Here is a 20775-nt window from a genome sequence, read left to right on the forward strand (position 1 = left end):
TTAATTCTCAGATTTTTTTATTAGATTATTAAGTAATTTTTTTTTTTAGTAAATCATGATATGTATGTCTAGTAATATTGTTCTTGTGAAACTATATTTTTCCCAGTGTATTAGGCTACTTCTAAGTTTCCTAAAGTAAAATAAATGGTTTATGTAAGTACTGAATGACCAACCAATACTAGATCGCTCTTTTATGATATCAGGGCTGACATCATAAAGCTAACATATCCTAAGTAGATAAACAGCATTAACTTACATCATACATAGTTGTACACTTAAGAGGAAAAAATTTTGAAATCAATAATATATATATATATATATATATATATATATATATATATATATATATTATTGATTTCAGAGAGGAAGGGAGAAGGAGAAAGAGATAGAAACATCAGTGACTAGAATCATCACACAGGGGATTGAGCCCACAACCCGGGCATATGACCTGCCGGGAATTGAACCGTGACCTCCTGGTTCACAGGACAATGCTGAACTACTAAGCCACACCGGCTGGGCATGGGTTTACTTCATTCTTAAGTAATATACTTAGTCTATAGCAACTTCCAGCAAATATGTGAACAGAAGATCTCAAAGATACCTGGTGAGGTTTGGTTTCCTCTGGTTGCTTCTGTTGTTTAATAGCCCTTCATGACCTGGAGCTAACCTAATGTCATGAAGTATGAAAATTGTGTGTTTTTATGACCCTACTTTCTAAGAGCCGAACGTAGCTCCAGAGGGCCGAACCTCACCCTTTAGCTAGTCCCAAAGGGATGACCCTAGTTCCTAAGAGCCAAGCCTGGCCCCAAAGATGACCCTAGTTCCTAAGAGCCAAGCCTAGTCCTGCAGAGCTGAGTGTAGCCCCCAAAAGCTGAGCTAACCCCAGAGAGCCAAGTCTAGCCAGAAGGAGCCTGACCTAGTTCCAAATGGCCTAGCCTCGTTCCCAAGGGTGGAGCCAGTCCAGAAGGCCAGAGGCTAGCCCCTAAGAGCCTAGCTTAGCCCCAAGGAATGGAGCCGAGGCTTGAAGAGCTAAAGCTAGTCCCCAATGGATAACCCTGGCCCCCCAAAACATTTTTTAATTAAGGAAAAACGTTGGAAAATTCCATACCACAACAGACCTTTTGCTTCAAAACGTCTCTAATATCGTTTAGCCTTCATATCCCAGTGCATTGTACATTGATGCCGCCATGAAATCAATACTAAGGAGTGGAAGCCGAGCTCATGCACTCTGGCCCTTGCATGGGTCAGGGGATTTGTTTTATCCCATATACAGACATGTACATATTGTCCCACAAACATCCCCAAGCAGAAACCAGGGTTAGCTACTCAGTAGTCCCACGGAAACTTTGGTCGCTAGGCCTCCGATGAGTGTTTCAGAGCTGGGATTTTGAAACCATCTGCTCCAGTGTTTCTCAACTGCCGTGTTGTGATGCAAGTTACTTTCTAAAAGTCCGTCTTCCCTCAAAACATTTAACTTCGTCAGGCCTGTGTTCCAGGAGGGGCTTTTGGTAATAGGGCTTGACCCACTTTGTGGAAGACACCACCTCCATGATGTTGGGCTAATAGTGAATGGACAGCCCCTGACTAAGTTAGCTCCAGGTCATGAAGGGCTATTAAACAACAGAAGCAACCACCATAAAGACCTCAGATAAGACTCTTCGGCTCCCCCCCCCCCCAAGCAGAGCCTCTCTCACTGACTTCAAATCTTGGGCACTTTCTGCCTGACTGGTTTGGCTCAGTGAATAGAGCGTCAGCCTGCGGACCTGCGGACTGAGGGGTCCCGAGTTCGATTCCAGTCAAGGGCAAGTACCTTGGTTGTGGGCACATCCCCAGTGGGGGATGTGCAGGAGGCAGCTAATTGATGTTTCTCTTTCATCAATGTTTCTAATTCTCTATACCTCTCCCTTCCTCTCTGTAAAAAAATAATAAAATATATATATATTTTTAAATCTTGGGCATTTCCATAGCCTGATTCCCTCCCACCCCTTTACTGCTGTCACATATCTACATATGCTCTGAGCATAGGAAGGCTGGGAAAACGTAGAATCATACCCAAAGCCAGATTTGATGGGACTTTCTCTAGAGGAGAGATGCTCTTAATACATCTCATTCAGCTCCCCAGTACTCTCACGTCACTTTGAGTTTATTTGCTTTTCCAAAAGCAGTCATGCATTTTCATGCAGTTCAAGAGATTTATTGATGTCTCAGCTACGGTAGCTATGGTTTCAGGACATTTTAGCCGCCAGATCTTTTAGAAGCCCATTTTCCGCCCAGAGGAGCCCTGCTATTTCATTGTTTGACTCTGTACTCCTTAACCAGTTTCCTTTTTCTTCAGTTCTTCGATTTTAGCAACGTAGATCCTCATGGCGTCCATCTTGGACATCCCCTTTTTCTCATTCCACGCCTCCCACTTGGCCTTGGCTTTCACATCCGTTTCAGGCGGGGCGGGGATGTTGCAGTCGCCCTGGGTGGCCTGTTTGTAGAAGCTGTACACCACCAGTTTCTCCTGCTCGCTCACAGGCCCCTTCAGCTGCTTCACAGCGGCGCAGGCCAGCTCAAACTCCACTTGGCACATTGGGGGAACTGAGGTGCGGCCCCTCTGGCTTTTTTAAGTGATACCTGGTCCTAGAAGCTGGAGCGTGAAGAGCTAGAAATACTTGAGGCTGGTGATTAGGTCTGGGAAGAAGAGAAAGGGAGAAAAGGAGACAGGGTAATATATATGGGAAGAACACAGGATATTTGTGTGTTCTCAGTGAAAAACAAATGAGCCCACTGGATTGGATCTCACACACACACACACACACACACACACACACACACCAGTTGTTCTGGTCCCGCACAGTGCATTTTCTGGGGAGAAGGACGACCATTCACATTTCATAGGCGTCTTGATGCCAGAAAAGTAAGGAGCTGCTGCTGTGTTCTGGAGAAGCAGCGCTGGGGACGATTGTGAGGCTGTGGCGCTGGGTGGTGGGAGTGTGAGACGGGGGATGTGCTGCGGGGGAAGCAGCCTGTGCTTAGAGAGGGGTGCCTCTGTGCTGGCTAGTGGGCAGTCTGCCGCGGGACGAGCAGTGTGTGTGAGCTGTGCGGGCGATTCCAGGGGTGATGGGCGGAGCTAATGGGTGGGACTCACTGGGATCAGGAAGCAGGGCTGGGCCTGAAAGGAGAGGGGAAACGCGGGACCCGGCCTCCAGGGTGGGACCCCGTGCAGAGAGAGGGGCGGGGCGCGCAGCGGCCGGAAGGCGGGGCGGGCGGGTGCCAACCTGCTGGAGGGCCGACAGAGGGCGCTGTGCGCCTGGCGCCCGGACGCCGCGGGCTGGAGGGGGAGGAGCGCGCGTGCGCGCGGAGGAGCGGAGGGCGGAGGGGCGGAGGGCGGCGCGGCGGTCCGCGCGGGGCCGGAGCGGAGACTGTGGTGGGCGGGGCCTGAGGCGCCGCCCTGGGCCCTGGCCCCGCCCCCGCGCCGCCCATTGTGTCGTGGTGCCTGCGCAGTCCTCGCCGCACTGCGCCCGCGTCGCCGCCATGGACTTAGGTGGGTGTCCCGGCTCCCCTTCCCGAGCCCGCCTGCGCCACTCCCGTCACGGCGGCGGCGCCGAGCGGCCGGGCTGAGGCAGCCCCGGGGTGGGGAGGGGTGTGCGGAGGAGGCGTTTCCTTGGAGACGCGGGTCGGGGAGACCCGGCTCTAGCCCCGGCCGCGGCGCGCTTTGGCCCTTCGGCCCCTTTCCACGTGCCGCGCACACGGCGGGGAGGGTTTCCTGAGAGTGAAGGGGGTTCGAGCCGGTGGTTTGGAAAATGCCCGGGGGAGTCCCGGATGCCCGGCGGCCTCATTAGTTGAATGTCTGAGTTCTTTAGCCAGTGACTTAACGCTCATGAGGTCCCCATAGAGAAGGCGGAGATGATAATGTTTCCACCTCAGAGTTTTGGGGAGTTTTCTCTGAGGTCACGTGGACACAGGGCCCGGCACGGAGCTCGCGTCCATCAGACTCGCAGCAGTTACGGGAGGGCTGTTGCTGCAGCGTGGCACGTGCACCTGGATTCAGAATCTCGAGGCAGAGTTTGGGAGAAGAGGAGAGGGAGCTGGTGTAAACCAGCGGCTCCTGGCCCAGCTTTTTACCCTTCTGGACATGCTCCTAAGCCAGGTAAGGTGACCAGACGTCCCAATTTTGGTGGGACAGTCCCGATTTTTAACAATTTGTCCCCCGTCCCGCGGCGGTTAAAAAAAAAAAAAAATCCCGATTTTTGGAAAGAATCTTTTAAATCTTTTGGACTTTTTTTTTTTTTTTAAAACGCCGCGGGATGCGGGACATTGTTAAAAATCGGGATGTCTGGTCACCTTATCCTAAGGGGATAACACTAGGAGATTGCTCTGGGGGAGCAGGGGGAGGCACCCCAAGGTTGCCAGTAATACTAGGCCGGTGGAGAAAAGTTGTGGTCCTTGGTCCGATGCAGCTCTCACGTTTGTATCACACTAGCCATATGCTCCAAACAGCGCTCCGGTTCTGCATGGCAGATGGTGGTGGGGAGGCGGGTATCACTGGCATCCTGACCAGCTCTCCCAGGGCCTTACAGCCGTGGCGACTTCTGCCCAACAGCTTTGCGGTTGCAACAACATCCCGAGCAAATTGCTTCTGCGTCTCAATGTTCCCATCTCTAAAACGGGAATAACATAGTCCTCGAAAGGTTGACATGAAGACTTACAGAGACCTTCCATGAGAACCACCTGGCACAAGTAGCACTCAACAAATACAAAGGAGTGGGCACTCAGAAGCACTGTTAACCGGCGGTGATAAAACACTGGGGAATTACCCAGCTTTTAACTGCTCCTGGGACTTACACTTGAGTGTCTCTGGAAAATAGCTGTTAGAAGGCCAGGCCTCTCAACTGATCTGATAGCGCAATAAAATTCATTTTACAGAGTCATAGGGAACGTATTTTGGTGCCTTGGACAGTAGCCTGAGCTATAATAGAAAGAAGGTCCAGAACCCCGTCAGCAGCCCTACCCTCGGTGGGAGGCCGACATAGGAGTGCTGGCTGATCGCTTGGCCTTTTTGCTGCTCCCATAAGTGGTCCAAGGGGCAGGATACTTTTTTAATCTGCTGGAATCAGGAGTCTGGGAAGATGGGTTCTTGGGGAGATTAAGGACTGAGAAAGGGGTGGTATCGCTGGGTCCTGGGAAAGGGGAGAGTCAGGAATATTGATTAGTGAGCAGTATTTGGAATCTGTCCAAAGGAGACACCTGAGAAAGATCTGTCTTTTCATGTTTCTGAGTTCAGGGAGGCCAAGAGTACTGACAAGATTCTGTTCTTGTCAACAGTAGAAAGGTTTGGGGGGGAAAACCACATTTATTTAGCACTTCATCAGGCTATTTGAATCCTGATTCTTATTGTAGCTACTAGAGGCCCAGTGTATGAAATTTGTGCCCTGGAGTCCCCTCAGCCTGACTTGTGCCCTCTGAAGTCCGGGACCCCTCGAGGGATGTCTGGGTCTAAGCTAGCTGTCAGACATCCTTAGCACGGCCATAGAGGCAGGAGAGACTCCTGCCACTGCCACTGCCACTGCGCTCGCTAGCCATGAGCCTGGCTCAGGGATTCTGGCTGAGCGGTGCTCCCCCTGTGGGAGTGCACTCATCATCAGGGGCAACTCCTGCATTGAGCGTCTGCCCCCTGGTGGTCAGTGCATGTCATAGCGACCCGTTGTTCCACTGTTTGGTCAATTTGCATACCTGTGTTTCTCCGAAAATAAGACCTAGCGCAACTTTGCGCTGTCTTATTAATATATAACAGTGTCTTATATTAATTTTGGGAGAACAAAATTAAGACCTAGCGCAACTTTGCGCTGTCTTATTAATATATAACAGTGTCTTATATTAATTTTGGGAGAACAAAATTAATATAAGACACTGTCTTATTTTCTGGGAAACAGGGTATTAGCCTTTTATTATATAGGATATCTTGTTTAACTCTATCACTGCGAGTTGGGATCAGGAGCGAACAGTAAGCACCAACCCAGTGCCAAGAGCTTGACTAGTATATATCATTGGATCTTCATGATCATTATATGAAGTTTGTATTATCCCCACATGTACAGAAGAGAGGCTCTGTACAAGATGACTGTCCAAGGTGACTGCTTTTAAATGGCTGAGCTAAACTCACATCTGATTAAACAGACCAAGATGCCTTCCTTGATAAATGTGTCAGTTCCCTGAAAATTCCATGGGTCACTGAAGGAAGAACTTAATGTAGTGCATTATTTTTTCCATCTACCCCTTGGCTTCTACCAGAGAACCAGGGCCACGAGTAGCTGTTCTTGTTGGAAGAAGCCATGGGATGAATGGTTTCTCTGAAAGGCAGAACGAGGGGAATCTGTTTGTAGGACAAGGCTATGAGAGAGGGGGGAAGGTGGGGTTTGTCTGATTGCTTCTGTGCCCACAGCCCTGGACCATGCGCCTTTTAATCTGTATCATAATTTATAAGCTCAGTTTCATGTTCTGCAATATTTATTCCGTGGTCCCGGTCATTGTGCTTTCTCTCGAAAGCCGTCCTCCCCAAACCCTCTGCTGGCCCGTCTTTTGCTGGCAGGTCTCTCCGCTGTAGCCCAGCTTTTCCTTTCCAAATGCTTTTCCTGGGAGATCTCACTTCATTGCTTCCAATGATCCCCTTGGTCCCTTCTGACTTTGCTCCTGAGCTTCGACCTTGCATGCCCATTGCTGGAGGGCATTTCTATCTTAATGTTATACCTCAAACTCCAAATAACCAAAACTTATCAGTGTTCCCTTCAGACCTGTTCTAAGTCTTCTCTGTTCCTATCTCCAATGGTGCCTCTTGTCTTCCCAGTTCCAAGGTAGAGCTCGGGAGTAATTTTCTGTTCCTCACGTAAGTCTTTTTAATTCCAGTTCTGCAGTGGCTCCTAGGATCACTCACCGCCTTCTTCCCCCTCTCTCACTGATCCTATTTAGAACTTTTGTCTCTAGCCCTGATCCCAATCGCCCACCTACCCACTGCTGTCTTTCCTCCTGTCCTCCACTTACTATTTTGAAGTTTTTTCTTCACCACACTCGTCTTACTCGGCTTCTCTCTGTGCAGGACCCTTGAATATCTGTGAAGAGATGACCATTTTGCATGGGGGCTTTCTGCTGGCCGAGCAGCTGTTCCACCCCAAAGCACTGGCAGAGTTGGCAAAGTCTGACTGGGAGCATGTGGGGCGGCCCATCGTGGAGGCCTTGAGGGAAATCTCCGCCACAGCATGCTCCCAGGCCTCTGCCTGGAAGCGGAAAGCCCTGGTCATCATCTGGGCCAAGGTGCTCCAGCCCTACCCCGTCACCCCGTCTGACACGGAAACGCGGTGGCAGGAGGATGTGTTCTTCTCGGTAGGCAACATGATCCCTACCATCAACCACACGGTCCTTTTTGAGCTGCTCAAGTCCCTGGAAGCTTCTGGACTCTTTGTCCAGCTCCTGATGGCCCTCCCTACCACCATCTGTCGGGCAGAACTGGAGCGCTTCTTGGAGCACATGGCCGTGGACACTTCTTCCAAGGACGTGGCCTTCTTCCTCGACGTCTGGTGGGAGATGATGAAGCACAAGGGCGATCAGCAGGACCCTCTGCTCTCCCAGTTCAGGACCATGGCCAATAAGTACTTGTCCTCTCCGGACGAGTTCTCCCATCCTCCGAAGAGGTTTAAGTCAGACCCTGACGTGTGTCCCACCATGCCTCTGTTGGCCATGCTGCTCACGGGGCTGAAGCAAATCCAAAGCAGGATCTCGGGCCCCGGGATGAAGTGCTGTGCGTTAGCCAATTTGGCGGACATGCTGACCGTGTTCGCCCTGACGGAGGACGACCCTCAGGAAGTGTCCGCCACCGTGTATCTAGACAAGCTGGCCACGGTGATCTCCGTGTGGAACTCGGACACCCAGAACCCATATCACCAGCAGGCGCTGGCGGAGAAGGTGAAGGAGGCAGAACGGGATGTCAACCTGAGTTCGCTGGCCAGGCTGCCCAGTGAAACGATTTTTGCTGGGTTCGAGTTCATGCGCAGTCTCCTGCGGGAGTGGGGGGAGGAGCTGCAGGCCATGCTCAACAGCACCCAGGGGACGAGTTACGACAGCTACCGGCTGTGTGACAGTCTGACTTCCTTCAGCCAGAACTTGAAACTTTACCTGGGCACCACCAGCTTATCCAAGGAGGAGAGGCAGGTGGTCTCTGAGCTGGCAGAGTGCGTCGGGGATTTCCTGAGAAAAACGAACAAGGTGCTCAACAAGGGCTTGGAGAAAGACATCACCGCCTCGATTGCCATGGCCATTATCGAGCAGAGGATGGACCGGCATATGGAAATGTGCTACATTTTTGCTTCTGAGAAGAAGTGGGCCTTCTCAGACGAGTGGCTCGCCTGCCTGGTTAATAACCAGTCTCTCTTCCGAGAGCCAGACTTGGTATTAAAGCTGCTGGCAACTGTGGTGGAAGTCAGCACGGCGGACGGAGCCATCCCGCAATCTCGGATCAGACAAGTGATTGACGTGGTCCTGGAGTGTTACGCAGGCCTCTCGCTGCCAGACAAAAATAAAGTCCTCTCAGGCGTCCTGGTTTCCTGGGGCCGAAAGGGCCTCTGTGAGAAGCTGTCGGCTTACCTGGAGGGGTTTCAGGAAGACCTCAACACGACTTTTAACCAGCTCGCACAGAGCGCTTCCGAGCAGGGCTTGGCCAAGGCGGTGGCTTCTGTGGCCCGCCTGGTGATCCTGCACCCGGAGGTCACGGTGAAGAAAATGTGTAGCATGGCAGTGGTCAATCTCGGTATCCACAAGTTCCTGGCTCAGATCATCACCGCCTTCCCCGCCCTCCGGTTCACGGAGGAGCAGGGTCCGAATCCAGCCACTTTGGTCGTGTCATGCCTCAAAGAAACTGTCTGGACAAAGTTCTCTTCGCCCAAGGAAGAAAAGCAGTTTCTGGAGCTCTTGAGATGCCTGATGAGTCCCACGAAGCCCCCAGGGATTCCAGTTGCGACCCTTCTTGAGCCAGACGAGGTCCTCAGGGAATTCGTCCTGCCTTTCTTGATGCTGGATGTTGAAGAGGTGGACCTCAGTCTGAAGATCTTTATCCAGACCCTCGAAGTAAACGCCTGCTTAGAGGAATACTGGCTCCAAACCTGCTCCCCGTTCCCCCTCATCTTCAGCCTGTGCCAGCTCCTGGACCACTTCGGTCAATACTGGCGGCTCCCCAAGGAGCAGCGCTGCCTCCCTCTGGACGGGAAGGACATGGTGGTCCACATCCTGGAGCGCTTCTGTGAGATGGTACTAGCCAATGCCGAGACCTTCTCCCCAGACACCTGGGTCAAGTCCCTGTCCTGGCTCCACCGGAAGCTGGAGCAGCTGGACTGGACGGTGAGCCTGAGGCTGAAGAAGTTGTTTGAGGGCCACTTCAAGTGTGAGGTGCCAGCCACACTCTTCGAGATCTGTAAGCTTTGTGAGGAGGAGTGGACCTCCCAGGCCCACCCCGGGTACGGGCCCGGCACCGGGCTCCTGGCCTGGATGGAGTGCTGCTGCCTCTCCAGCAGCATCTCCGAGCGGATGCTCTCCCTCTTGGTCGTGGGTATGGACAACCCCGAGGAGGTCAAGTTGTTCAGCAAGGGCTTTCTGGTAGCCCTGGTGCAAGTCATGCCTTGGTGCAGCCCCCAGGAATGGCAGCGCCTTTTCCAGTTGACCAGGAGACTGTTGGAGAAACAACTCCTACATGTCCCTTACAGCCTGGAATATATTCAGTTTGTTCCTCTGCTCAACCTGAAGCCCTTGGCCCAGGAGCTCCAGCTCTCCGTTCTCCTCCTGAGAGCTTTCCAGTTTCTCTGCGGCCAGAGCTGTCGCGGCTGGCTGCCTATGGAAGGCTGGAGCCATGTGGTCAAACTCCTCTGCAGCAGTCTGACCAGCCTCCTGGACTCGGTTAGGCTGATGCGGTCAGTTGGCCCTTGGGCCCAAGGAGAAGAACAGGACCTGACCCAGGAAGCCCTGTTTTTTTATACTCAGGTATTCTGTCATGTTTTGCACATCATGGCCATGCTCCACCAAGAGGTGTGTGAACCGCTCTACGTTTTGGCCTTGGAAATCCTCACCTGCTATGAAACCCTGAGCAAGACCAACCCTTCCGTTAGCGCCTTACTCCAGAAGGTAAATGAGCAGCACTTCCTCAAGTCCATTGCCAAGAACATTAGCCCCGAGGAGCGGCGCCAAACCCTGCTGCAGAAGATCAGCAACTTCTGACCTTCGTGGATCAGAAAGCAGCTGATGAGGGTGGGGTGTAGAGGGGCCGAGAAACAGAACCTCTTCAGTTATGTGAAGTTTTCCACAAGCTAAAAAGTATATGGCAATAACAATGTAAAGAAAATAGTTTCTTGGGTATTTGTAACACAAATTATAATCTCACTTTGAGGTTTGTCTTGTCTCTTTTGAGTCTTCCTCATCAATAGCCTAGGCTTCGACACGGGTTTAGCTAGAGCAGTGGTCGGCAAACTCATCAGTCAACAGAGCAGCAAACCTCGGCTCTCGAGCCGCATGTGGCTCACGAGCCGCGGTTTGCCTACCACTGAGCTAGAGTCTTAAAGATCAAATCAGGCTGGGAGGAAAGTTCATAATTGGACTTCTCCCTAAAACTGGTAAGTCCAAAGGTGAAATACCCAAGTGGAAAAATTATAACGTGTGTGTTCTTTTGCACTGAAACCCTCTTTGAGTCGTTTTTGTGGTCTTTTGGAAAGGGTAGCAATTGAGAAAAGAACTCTATTCTTCTACCAGTTGGCCATGTGATTTATGTGCCCAAAAGGCCTGCACCACTGTGAAAGGAGATTGGACCAAGAAAAGTTAGTGCTGGGGGTAGATTAAGGACCCCAAGAGAACGGATGGCTTCTGCCATCCAGCCTTAACACCGTCCATTCAATGTATCCAAAGGGCTATGCTAAAGCTAGGTCTGGCAAACAGCAGGAAAGTGTTTAAAGGACAAGTGTAATTACCTCTGTCTGGAGTATATTGTCATGGTTTTGAAAAAATGAGGGGGAGCAGAGAATGGTGTCTACAGAAGCATAAAAATGCAAACTTAAGGTGTGCAGGGCATTTTACAGAACAATGAGCGCTGGTTGCTGAGATATTTAATTTGGGAGGCAAGAAAGATATCCCAATACCTCCTTCATACCCAGGCCCTCATTCAAAATGGAACAGTATTCAGGTTCCCTACCCCACTTGAAGTGGGCTAGCTCTGTGGCCTACAATTGGGTTTTTACCCTCCCCAACTCCTGATGGAAGTTCACCTAGATAGAGAAAAAAGGGCCTAAAGTTACATGACCACTGGGTTTGAACTATGGGACCCTATAGTGTACAATAAGCATGTCAAACTCAAAGGCTAACACGGGCCAAATAAAGGAGGCCTGTGGCCCGTGGGCCGAGAGTTTGACATGCTTGGTGTACAGGAACCACGAGTCACAGAAACAGTGTTAGAGTAAGGTCTGAGGTAGGCCCTTGTAGAGGCTGAAAGATTAACACAATCCCCTCCCCTCAACACCCCAGCTTTGTGAGTTACATGGATATGAACACAGACCAGAAACAAGATCACACACCAACCAGCCACGTCAGATCATGGGATGGGTCTCACAGGAAGTTGGTATTGATGTATTTCACAAATGAGAGTAAGCTGGGAAATATTAGTGCAATTTAATCACCACATGGGTGATTTATACAAGATACACTGACTGAACAAAATAGTAATAAAAAAAATCGTTTTGCATTTTTAAAATGGCACCCATAAAGACTGAAATAGTCAACATTTGAGTCACTGTTACATATTCAGTACTTTAAAAGTTAATGGACAACAATGAATCAAAAGGCACTTTTAAAAATCTAGCTTCTCACTACCACCTGAAAAAAAAAAAAATTCATGGTAGCAGTTTCTAAAACCCATCTTAGTTGATAAGGAATGATTAGTGTTGGCACCAGAGGATCCCATTTGCAAATGGTAGTGAAGGAGTCAGTTCACAGGACATATTGTGGCCGGACGGGGATCCTGAATGGCACTCGGACCAGGCTTGTTTCCTTGCTCTCTTGCTCTCCAGCCTTCTGTGGCCAGTGGTGGTGCACTCACTGGGAACAGGCTTTGGGCCACAAACTATGTTCGGAGGAAGTCTAGATGCAACTTCTCGCGGTTTGGAATACAGAACTCAATTTCCACTCCATGTGAAAAAAGAGTGGGGTTACTCGTAAATAGTTTGGTGGCCACCTTTTCACTATCACTAGTTTTTAACAAGAGCGTCCTGTGCGGGTGTGTGGATCCAGGGAAAGCTGGGCTTGGAAGGACATGCTAAAAGGGGAATAGTGTTTGTGACTGTTTACAACAAACTCACAACTTTGACACCGGTCTCACCGTCAGCCTGCAGAGGCTGACCTCTTAGTCTCTACCTCCTCAAGTGCTTCAGGTTTCCATCCCTGCCGCCTGCCACCGGACCCTCACTAATGAGACTTCTGACTGGAAGTCAGCAGACAAGAATTCAATGTTGGCACGTGGATGAAAGGATGAGGCAATGGAAGTATCTAGTAAACAATAAAAAGCTACCTACCCACAAGAATTTTCCCAGGCCAACGTAAGGAATTATTTCAAGAACCAAGTCGTCACTGTTTCTGCTGGCCCAGTATATGTGGATATTGCCCTGAGTGTTTGGAAAGGTGGTAGCCACCAATATTAGGGCCAGATAGGTGTCCAGAGACTTACCCTGGTCCACCTGTCTCCACCCCCATGCTTCTACCTCCCAGAGCCCTTGAGATAAGACCCAAGGAAGGATCATTGGGCAAAACCACCTGCTGCCAATGGAGGTCTGACAGGATCTAATAGTTGTTACTACAAAAAGTGCTTTTGCAAAAGGCAGGTGAGAAGAGGGAGGTAATATGAATATTCTTTAGAAAAACATACCCATCTACTTATCAATACCCAAAAGCCTGAGGCCATTCAGGGCACAATTTGGTCCGTGGAATACTGAGTGGAAGAGGCAGCTAGTATGAAGAGGCATCCTCACTGCCTGACTCCTGGGCGCACTTAGCCATCCTTTTCGGCGGGGGGCGTGTCAAAGAGCCCCGCTGCCTTCTTGCACAGCAGAGAGAACCAGTAGAGCTGGGGAGCGATGAGGAAGGCGTTGGCCACGTTGCAGAAGACGGGGATCCTGAAGGGCACCTGGAACAGGCTCATTTCCTTCTGCCGGGCGTAGGACCAATACATGAAGAGGAAAAGGAGGATCCGGCAGATAAAGAAGGTGCTCAGCGTGAGGATCCCGTTCACCTTGTACAGGAGGGTGTGCTGCTGCTTTAGCTGCAAAAGAGGGAAGGCAAATGCAGAGTCACCAAGAGGCTGGGCCTTCAGGAAATGACTAGCTCAAGTCCCTCAGCAGTAAAGTCCAAGCATCTAGCTTTCTAACACGTGGAAACGTTGATTGAGCATGGCCACATTTATATGTGCAGATAGCCTTGTAATGTTTCTCAGCAGGGATGCTGAATTTGACCTAAGCCACTCCAGCTGATAGGAACAAAGGATGAGAGAGAATCTATGGCCTGGGGGGAAAATACATGAAGGACTGTATCACATTTGAATCAAACTTACAATTTTGTCCCCACTGGTTTGGAAGACCAATTGATCTTAAGTCTGTTCAAGGGTCTCGTATTCCATTAAGGGATTTCTTTTTCTTTTTTCTTTTTTTTCCCCCCATTAAGGGATTTCTTAAACCCCACAATCTACAAAGGAAAAACAGTCTTGCCCCCACCTCCCCCAGGCATTGTTTCTCCATTTCATTCATACGTGCCTGAATCAGGATTTTGCCCAGCGACACGAATGGAGTGCTTAGTTCTGCCGTGAAGATGCAGCCAACGAAGAAGTCCCCCAGCTCTCCCCTAAACCTCTGCAGGTGATGAGAAGAAACAGGGAAATGTGACATGGAGGTTAAGGAGTCACTGGAAGGAAATTCTAGGGCTGTCAAAAAGGATCACCATGAGACTATGAAGGGAAATGCTACATGGACAAGTGTAGACCCATTTAATACTCTGCTGCTTCCATAGCAATGGGACTTCGATGGTCGAATTGATAGGATCCAGGGGCAACTTCTGATAGCTGTGTCACACACCAAGCTTTCTCAGAATTTCCGTGTCAGCCGGAAGGAACTCTGCAGCCTACTTTTGGGTTTCTAACTTAGTCATGCCAAGGACACTTAGCCAAGTCAGTTCAACAAAATATGTGTCAGACCCTGAGCTAGATGTTGGGGAGACTTCTCAAATGTAGTACACGGTACCTATCTTTTAAAGAAAGTAGGATAGCATAGAATAGCAGCTCAGGTAGTACTGGAGTGAGCTACGTCAACTCTTAAAGAGCCTCACTTCAAGCATGTCAGACTCGTGGCTGGCAGGCTGCACACACGGTATAGGGCTAACAATTTATAATGTTATTTCTCATTCCTGATAACTTCTAATTATTAGCAGAAAGCTATGAACTTTTAAATCAAGTGCCTATCGCTTGGTAGGCACTCAAAAATTACTAATTTCCTCTCTGCATTCCCATTTCTTCCTTGTTGGGTGAAGTTTTGATGGGAAAAATGGATCTAGGGAGAAATTATGCGGCTATTTGCTTTCAGAGCCTGCTTTTGTAACATAAATAATAATAATGCACACAGTACTCTCTGGCACTGTTATAGCAAATAACCAGTTGACTGAGCAAATAATCGGTCTCATTTTAAAAAATTCTTATGTTGTATTTTATATTGTCTTTATATTGTATAAACTAAAGACAGAACCTTTGGCCAAGGCTAAGGAATCACAAAGGCCGGGGGGTTGCTGGCAAGGAGGATCACATCCATTTCTACATGATTCATCTGGGGATTTAACTGCAGCTGGCATACAATAACGGGTGAAGTAGGAAAGCGAAGGAAAAGAGAAGCAATCCTGACTCTTAAGGATTGGTCATGATACCCAGATAAACAGGAGAAATGAGTGACCGAGGCAGCTGATACCTGTGCAATTGGCACAAGGACCAAAAGAATGGCCAAATGGTGCGTGATCATGAGGCGGTTTTTACGTAGGAAGTTTCGAAAAATGGTGAGGGAGTGTCTGCGGTTCTGTTCTTTGATTCGGCACCAGTCACAAAGGTACATGGCGTAGATGTCGTAGACCATATATGGAATCAAAAACCAGACATATTCTTGGGCAAGCCAGTACCTGAAAGAAAGCATATGAGTGGTCCATGAAATAATTATGAATATTAATTATGAAGGCAGGCTTAAAGCCAACCACTTCTCAAACACATTTCCTTAGATGTCTTTACTCCAAATACTTTAGAATGAATACCAGAGGCCCAGTGCACAGAATTCGTGCACAGGTAGGGTCCCTAGGCCTGGCGGCAATCAGGGCTGATGTGTCGGGTTACAGGCGAGGCCCCCGCTGGCACCCGCCTTGGCTAGCCTGGAGCCTGCGGGCTAGGGGCAGCTCCTGCGTTGAGCGTCTGCCCCCTAGTGGTCAGTGTGCATCATAGTGACCAGTTGTTCAGTTGATTTGCATACTAGGCTTTCAGTATTATATAGGATGATGAAGTTGATAGGATGAACAACTTTTTCTAAATTACAGAGAAAATTTGTGTCAAAAGCAGAAAGCACCATGTGTTTAAGTATTTGCCTGATTTAGCTATTCATTTGTAATGGATTTTTCTGGCATTTTGTGATATAAGCTGACTTTTTTTTTTTTTTTAATATATTTTATTGATTTTTGTACAGAGTGGAAGGGAGAGAGATAGAGAGTTCGAAACATCAATGAGAGAGAGTCATCGATCAGCTGCCTCTTGCACACCCCCTACTGGGGATATGCCCGCAACCAAGGTACATGCCCTTGACTGGAATCAAACCAGGGGCCCTTCAGTCCCCAAGCCGACGCTCTATCCATTGAGCCAAACCGGTCCCGGCTATATATATATATAAGCTGACTTTGATATAGATATCTCTACCAGTGATTCAACAGCCCCACCAAGAAACTGGTTTGGAAGGTGTCCCGAATCCCAATCCAATATTTCCAGTTTAACTCCACTCCTTGCTCAACACTTGGGAGTTTCCTCTTGCATCTGCTTGTAACCTCACTCTAGGGAGTTACTGGCAAGCAACCCTAGCCATATTCTTTATAATTCTAGGGCTAATCCCAATTCCACTCATTAAGAAAAATATATCTGGTTATGAGCCTGGTGTTCAAGGACTACCTTACAGCAGTCAGATAGCCAAAGAAAAACTGGGACAAAAGACACTGTTCCCATTTACTTCCCCAAAGGGGTTGAATCAATATTTGCTGTGTCAAAATGATAGCTTATCACTATCCTAGAGAAAATTAGAAGGAAAGTCCATAATTTCTATAGTTTTGTTCCCAAATGATGTCATAATTCTACAGAAAATTGATGTGGATAAAAACACGTAAATTGAAATTATGTCCTATGCTGGAAAGGATTAGATTCACTAAATACCAAGAAGAGACCATTTAGTTTTATGGTTTTCAAATTACCTGAACATCAGAATCACCTGCAGTACTTGTTAAGGCCCCACCTCCCCAAAGACTCTCAATGGTATATGTAGAGCCCTCAAATCTGTATTTGTAACTTTGTCTCGGGATTTCCTGAGGAGCCAGCCCACAAAATGCAACAATAGAAATATACCCTATAGAAGGCCATTCAAGATTCTGTTCCTGAATGATTCCACACTTACAGCATAACTCAATAATGAATAAACAATGAAACAGGCAAACAAGTAAGGATAGAAAATATATACATGCAGGTGAATGAATTAACCAAATTCCGTTTAGGCAAAAAGATGCAATTTTTTTGTTTATTCTGCTGCCCATCTATTGTCTCCACTGCATTCTTAAAGCAATTCTAAGTTAACAGCTATGAAGAGCTATTGAAAGCTGATGTGAAATATAACTGGCCTCTCTCCATGAGTGGACCTAGGGTTTTAATATTTTTCACATAGTACCAATTCAATAAGATCTGAAATTGTGGCTGTCTGGTAGACTTCTCTCAAGACTTACTTGTAGCCGGGACCGGTCTGGCTCAATGGATAGAGCGTCGGCTTGGGGACTGAAGGGCCCCGGGTTCGATTCCGGTCAAGGGCATGTACCTTGGTTGCGGGCATATCCCCAGTAGGGGGTGTGCAAGAGGCAGCTGATCGATGACTCTCTCTCATCGATGTTTCTAACTCTATTTCTCTCCCTTCCTCTCTGTACAAAAAAAAAAAAAAAAAAAAATCAATAAAATATATATTAAAAAAAAAAAAAAAAAAAGACTTACTTGTAAGTTATCTACATTGTAATAATAATTACCTCTAGCCTGAGACTTAGCTTTCTTTATAAAAATGACAACAATCCTTGTCCTACTTCCCTGATAGTTATTTTTAAAAAACTAACAATTTGAAAGTCCTTTTAAATGTAAAAAAAAAAAAATCCTATATATCCTATATAATAAAAGCCTAATATGCAAATCAACCAAATGGCAGAATGACTGGTGGCTATGACACGCACTGACCACCAAGGTAGGTGCCAGGGGGGCCCTGCCAGTCGTCCCACAGATTGGCCCTGACCACCAGCTAAGCCCAGAGACCCTACCTGTGCACGGATTTTGTGTGCCGGGCCTCTAGTACAAATATAGATGCTTAAATTGAGAAAACTGCCTAGAGCTGTGACTCTTAGCCCTTTTAGTGATGTAGGCTTCTTTAAAAATGATAAAATACTTGCCCCATACCACATTCTGCGTATAAATTGGGGAGATTTATAGACATTCCCTTATTTTATTTATTTATTTATTTTAATATATTTTATTTATTTTTAACAGAGAGAAAGGGAGAGAGAGAGAGCTAGAAACGTCAATGAGAGAGAAACATCGACCAGCTGCCTCCTGCACACCCCCCACCGGGGATGTGCCCGCAACCAACGTACATGCTCTTCACCGGAATCGAACCCGGGACCTTTTAGTCTGCAGACCGATGCTCTACCACTGAGCCAAACCGGCTTCGGCGACACTCCCTTATTTATAGACAGTCTACATCAAGGCATAAAGTGAAAAGGTATGTAATAAACAATATTTGGGTATATAGGATTGTGAGCCCCAAAAGGCCTTTTAAAAAAAATGATCTAGGTGCGGTTAGAGCATCCATGTGAAAGTAAAGGCCACAGAAATGTATCGGTCTCCATTTTAGGAGCAGAGAATCTAAGGTAGGGGCGGGGAACCTTTTTTCTGTCAAGGGCCATTGGATGTTTATAACATCATTCACAGGCCATACAAAATTATCAACTTAAAAACTAGCCTGCTATATTAGGGCAAACATTTAATTAACTCACCCCTAATGCCTTGGTAGGAGCACACCAAATTATTTCCCAGGCCTTAAGCCGGACATTCCTCACCCCTGGGCCATAAAGATACATAAAAGGAGGGACCTGAAAACCAAGCTCAGGCTTCTCACCATGCTCAGGCCACTAAAGCACACCGCTTCCAGGGGAGACATGGCAGCGGTGCCACAGAACTGAAAGCTAAGTAGGCACAACTATCTCTCTCTAAAATGTGTATTGGTTGCCTGCTGCTTGCCCTCGTGTCAGCTCAAGATAGTGTTGAGCCGGGACTGGTTTGGCTCAGTGGTGGAGCGTCGGTCTGTGGACTGAAGGGTCCCGGGTTCGATTCCGGTCAGGGGCATGTACCTTGGTCGCGGGCACATCCCCGGTGGGGGGTGTGCAAGAGGCAGCTGGTTGATGTTTCTCTCTCATCGACGTTTCTAACTCTCTGTCCCTCTCAATTCCTCTCTGTGTAAAATCAATAAAATATATTTAAAAAAAAAAAAAAAAAAAAAAAAAAAGATAGTGTTGAGCTACATTTGCCTTAATCTTTGCAAAAGAGGCTGGTTTTAAGTCTGAGCTGACAAACTGGGTGGGGGCAGTGAGGGAGCTGCCACGCAATCACAGAAGGCTCGATTAAAATAAAAACTGAACCCGGCCAAGCGAATGCTGCCAGCCCTTTGCACATGCAATCAAAGTCACCTGACCTGTTTCCTCTCAGCATCTACATCTCATCACCAAGAAAAGCACAAAGATCGCGATGGCAGCGTAATCCCAAGTAAGATCCAGGCACCACATCTGCAGGCCAGCGAGACAGACACCCCACTCAGGCTCTCCTCCGACTGCAGTCTGAGCAGGTGATGAGAGGGCGCTTGGCTGAGTCGGGGACAGACTTTCCCTGTCCACCGACTGCCCCTCAACTTAACTGGGAGAAAGCAAAAAGCAAGAGTGGTTCTAGGAAGACAGGTGAAAAAACTAAAAATAAAAAGTCTTCAGAAACAAAACGCCACCAGTGCCCAGGTCTGTATACTAGACAAAGCAGACCACCCTCGTGTGCATCATTCATTCCACTAGAAGCACGTTTCCTGACCGCCTCTGGCCTGAGCTCACACACACAGCTCAGTTTTCTGAGAGCACCTGAAACCGCCTCACCACCCAGAGCAAATCCTCAGGAGAGGCAGGAAGAGCAGCGTTTGTGAGGCTCTGGCAACCACAAGGCACGTATCTTGGCCAATGAATGCTTCAGAACAGGACCCCCGTGGGGCTGACTTAAATTTTAATTAAGTCTTAAGTCTTAAAAGAACTGAAAGCCACACTCTCACTTCTGAATCATTTCCAAAGGCTTCTATCTCATAAATAACTTGGATCAATGGACCACACCATCGTCTTACTTGCTACCTTAAATCAGGCTTAGACTCTTGTCATTCTCTAGCATTTCTTTTTTTATTTTATTTTTTATTGATTACGGTACCACATAATTGTCCTCATCCCCCCATTCCCACCCCTCTAGCCTTCAGTTCACTTTTCTCCTAAGGTGGCCTGCGGAAAGAGGTCAGGAGAGGAGGTGGGAACTAATGATGGTCCCCAAGTTTTCCCATTACCCGGCTGGTGAGGAGAGAGTGCCTGTGTGCCCCTAAACTGTGCGAACTTGGGGAAAGGTCGGCGCTGACATCTGCACTGCTTTCACCTGGCGTTGGATGTTGTTACCTGTCGCTGACCACGTTCTTACAGGAGTGGATGATGGCGATCCCCGAGCCGGTGGCCAACACTGCCTGCGCCGAAGAAACCACCCTAAGATGCGGCAGGAAAGAAAAAATAAAGGGGGGGCGGGGGGGAGAGAAGAACGCTCCTAATCCAGCACAAAGCAAAACCCCTCAACCTGACTGTCCCCGCGGTGGCCAGGGCCCGGCGGGAGGAAAACGGCAGGGCCGCCCCGCGCTCCCGGGCCCAGGGCAGCTGGCAGAGTTGCAGCTGGCTTCCCTCCCCAGCCCTCCGCCCCGCTCCCCTCCCTCCAGGAGGGGCTGCCGGAGCCTCGCAGGGCCGCGGAGGCGGGCGCGGAGCTGGGCGGCAGCCCCTCGCTTCCTGTGGCCCCCCTGCCCCTCGCCGGGCGCGGGGCGGGCGCGGCGGGCCGGGCGCGGGGCGGGCGGCGCCGGTACCTGGTGCTGATCATCACGCAGTCGTACTCGGGCCATTCGGGCCGCGCGCGGCGGATGCCCCAGGTGCAGAGCGCGAAGAGCCCGGGGAAGAAGACGGCGCCCCAGGCCAGCGTCAGCAGCATGGGTGCTCCGGCTCGGCGCTCGCTCGGCGCCCTCGGCGTGGCTCCGGTCGGCTCCGCTGGTCCCCGGGACTGCCGCGGCCCTCCCGCCCCTATTTCTACCTCCCGCTCCGCCCTCCGCGCCACCCCGCCCGGCCCGGCCGCGCGACTCCGGCGGC

The 20775-nt window shown here is 49.1% G+C and overlaps 3 protein-coding genes across 4 annotated transcripts; 1 reads left to right on the forward strand and 2 right to left on the reverse strand.

The window, feature by feature from the left end:
• Positions 1-2187: 2187 nt before the first annotated feature.
• LOC311610515 (diazepam-binding inhibitor-like 5) lies at positions 2188-3203 on the reverse strand. 2 transcript variants are annotated; one of them, XM_084861848.1, is made up of 2 exons: positions 3134-3203; positions 2188-2676 (listed from the first exon to the last, which is right to left on the reverse strand). In XM_084861848.1, exon 2 carries the CDS (start codon positions 2573-2575, stop codon positions 2312-2314), a length of 264 nt encoding a protein of 87 aa, XP_084717974.1. In that variant the 5' UTR covers positions 2576-2676; positions 3134-3203; the 3' UTR covers positions 2188-2311. The 2 variants fall into 2 exon arrangements, with proteins under 2 accessions (XP_084717974.1, XP_084717975.1); XM_084861849.1 differs by lacking the exon at positions 3134-3203 and adding an exon at positions 2821-3121.
• A 219-nt stretch (positions 3204-3422) lies between these two features.
• On the forward strand, positions 3423-10982 carry GEMIN4 (gem nuclear organelle associated protein 4). The gene is made up of 2 exons (XM_084862863.1): positions 3423-3529; positions 7079-10982. Exons 1-2 carry the CDS (start codon positions 3520-3522, stop codon positions 10237-10239), a joined length of 3171 nt encoding a protein of 1056 aa, XP_084718989.1. The 5' UTR covers positions 3423-3519; the 3' UTR covers positions 10240-10982.
• Positions 10983-11602: 620 nt separating this feature from the next.
• TLCD3A (TLC domain containing 3A) lies at positions 11603-20764 on the reverse strand. The gene is made up of 5 exons (XM_084863044.1): positions 20499-20764; positions 20050-20133; positions 15003-15207; positions 13806-13901; positions 11603-13318 (listed from the first exon to the last, which is right to left on the reverse strand). Exons 1-5 carry the CDS (start codon positions 20618-20620, stop codon positions 13049-13051), a joined length of 777 nt encoding a protein of 258 aa, XP_084719170.1. The 5' UTR covers positions 20621-20764; the 3' UTR covers positions 11603-13048.
• Positions 20765-20775: the final 11 nt, after the last annotated feature.

This window comes from Pipistrellus hanaki (genome assembly GCF_964339955.1).
Source record: "Pipistrellus hanaki genome assembly, chromosome: 16".
NCBI classification, from domain to species: Eukaryota; Metazoa; Chordata; class Mammalia; order Chiroptera; family Vespertilionidae; genus Pipistrellus; species Pipistrellus hanaki.

What these genes read in the sequence shown, in the direction of transcription:
- LOC311610515 (XM_084861848.1), bottom strand. Translation starts at nt 2,575, where the DNA reads ATGTGCCAAGTGGAGTTTGAGCTGGCCTGCGCCGCTGTGAAGCAGCTG.
- TLCD3A (XM_084863044.1), bottom strand. Translation starts at nt 20,620, where the DNA reads ATGCTGCTGACGCTGGCCTGGGGCGCCGTCTTCTTCCCCGGGCTCTTC. An exon ending in AAGAACGTGGTCAGCGACAG is followed by an intron (nt 15,208 to 20,049) that starts GTAACAACATCC and finishes GCTTTCTTTCAG; the next exon opens with GTACTGGCTTGCCCAAGAAT. An exon ending in TGGGCAAAATCCTGATTCAG is followed by an intron (nt 13,319 to 13,805) that starts GCACGTATGAAT and finishes CCTCTTTTGCAG; the next exon opens with CTAAAGCAGCAGCACACCCT.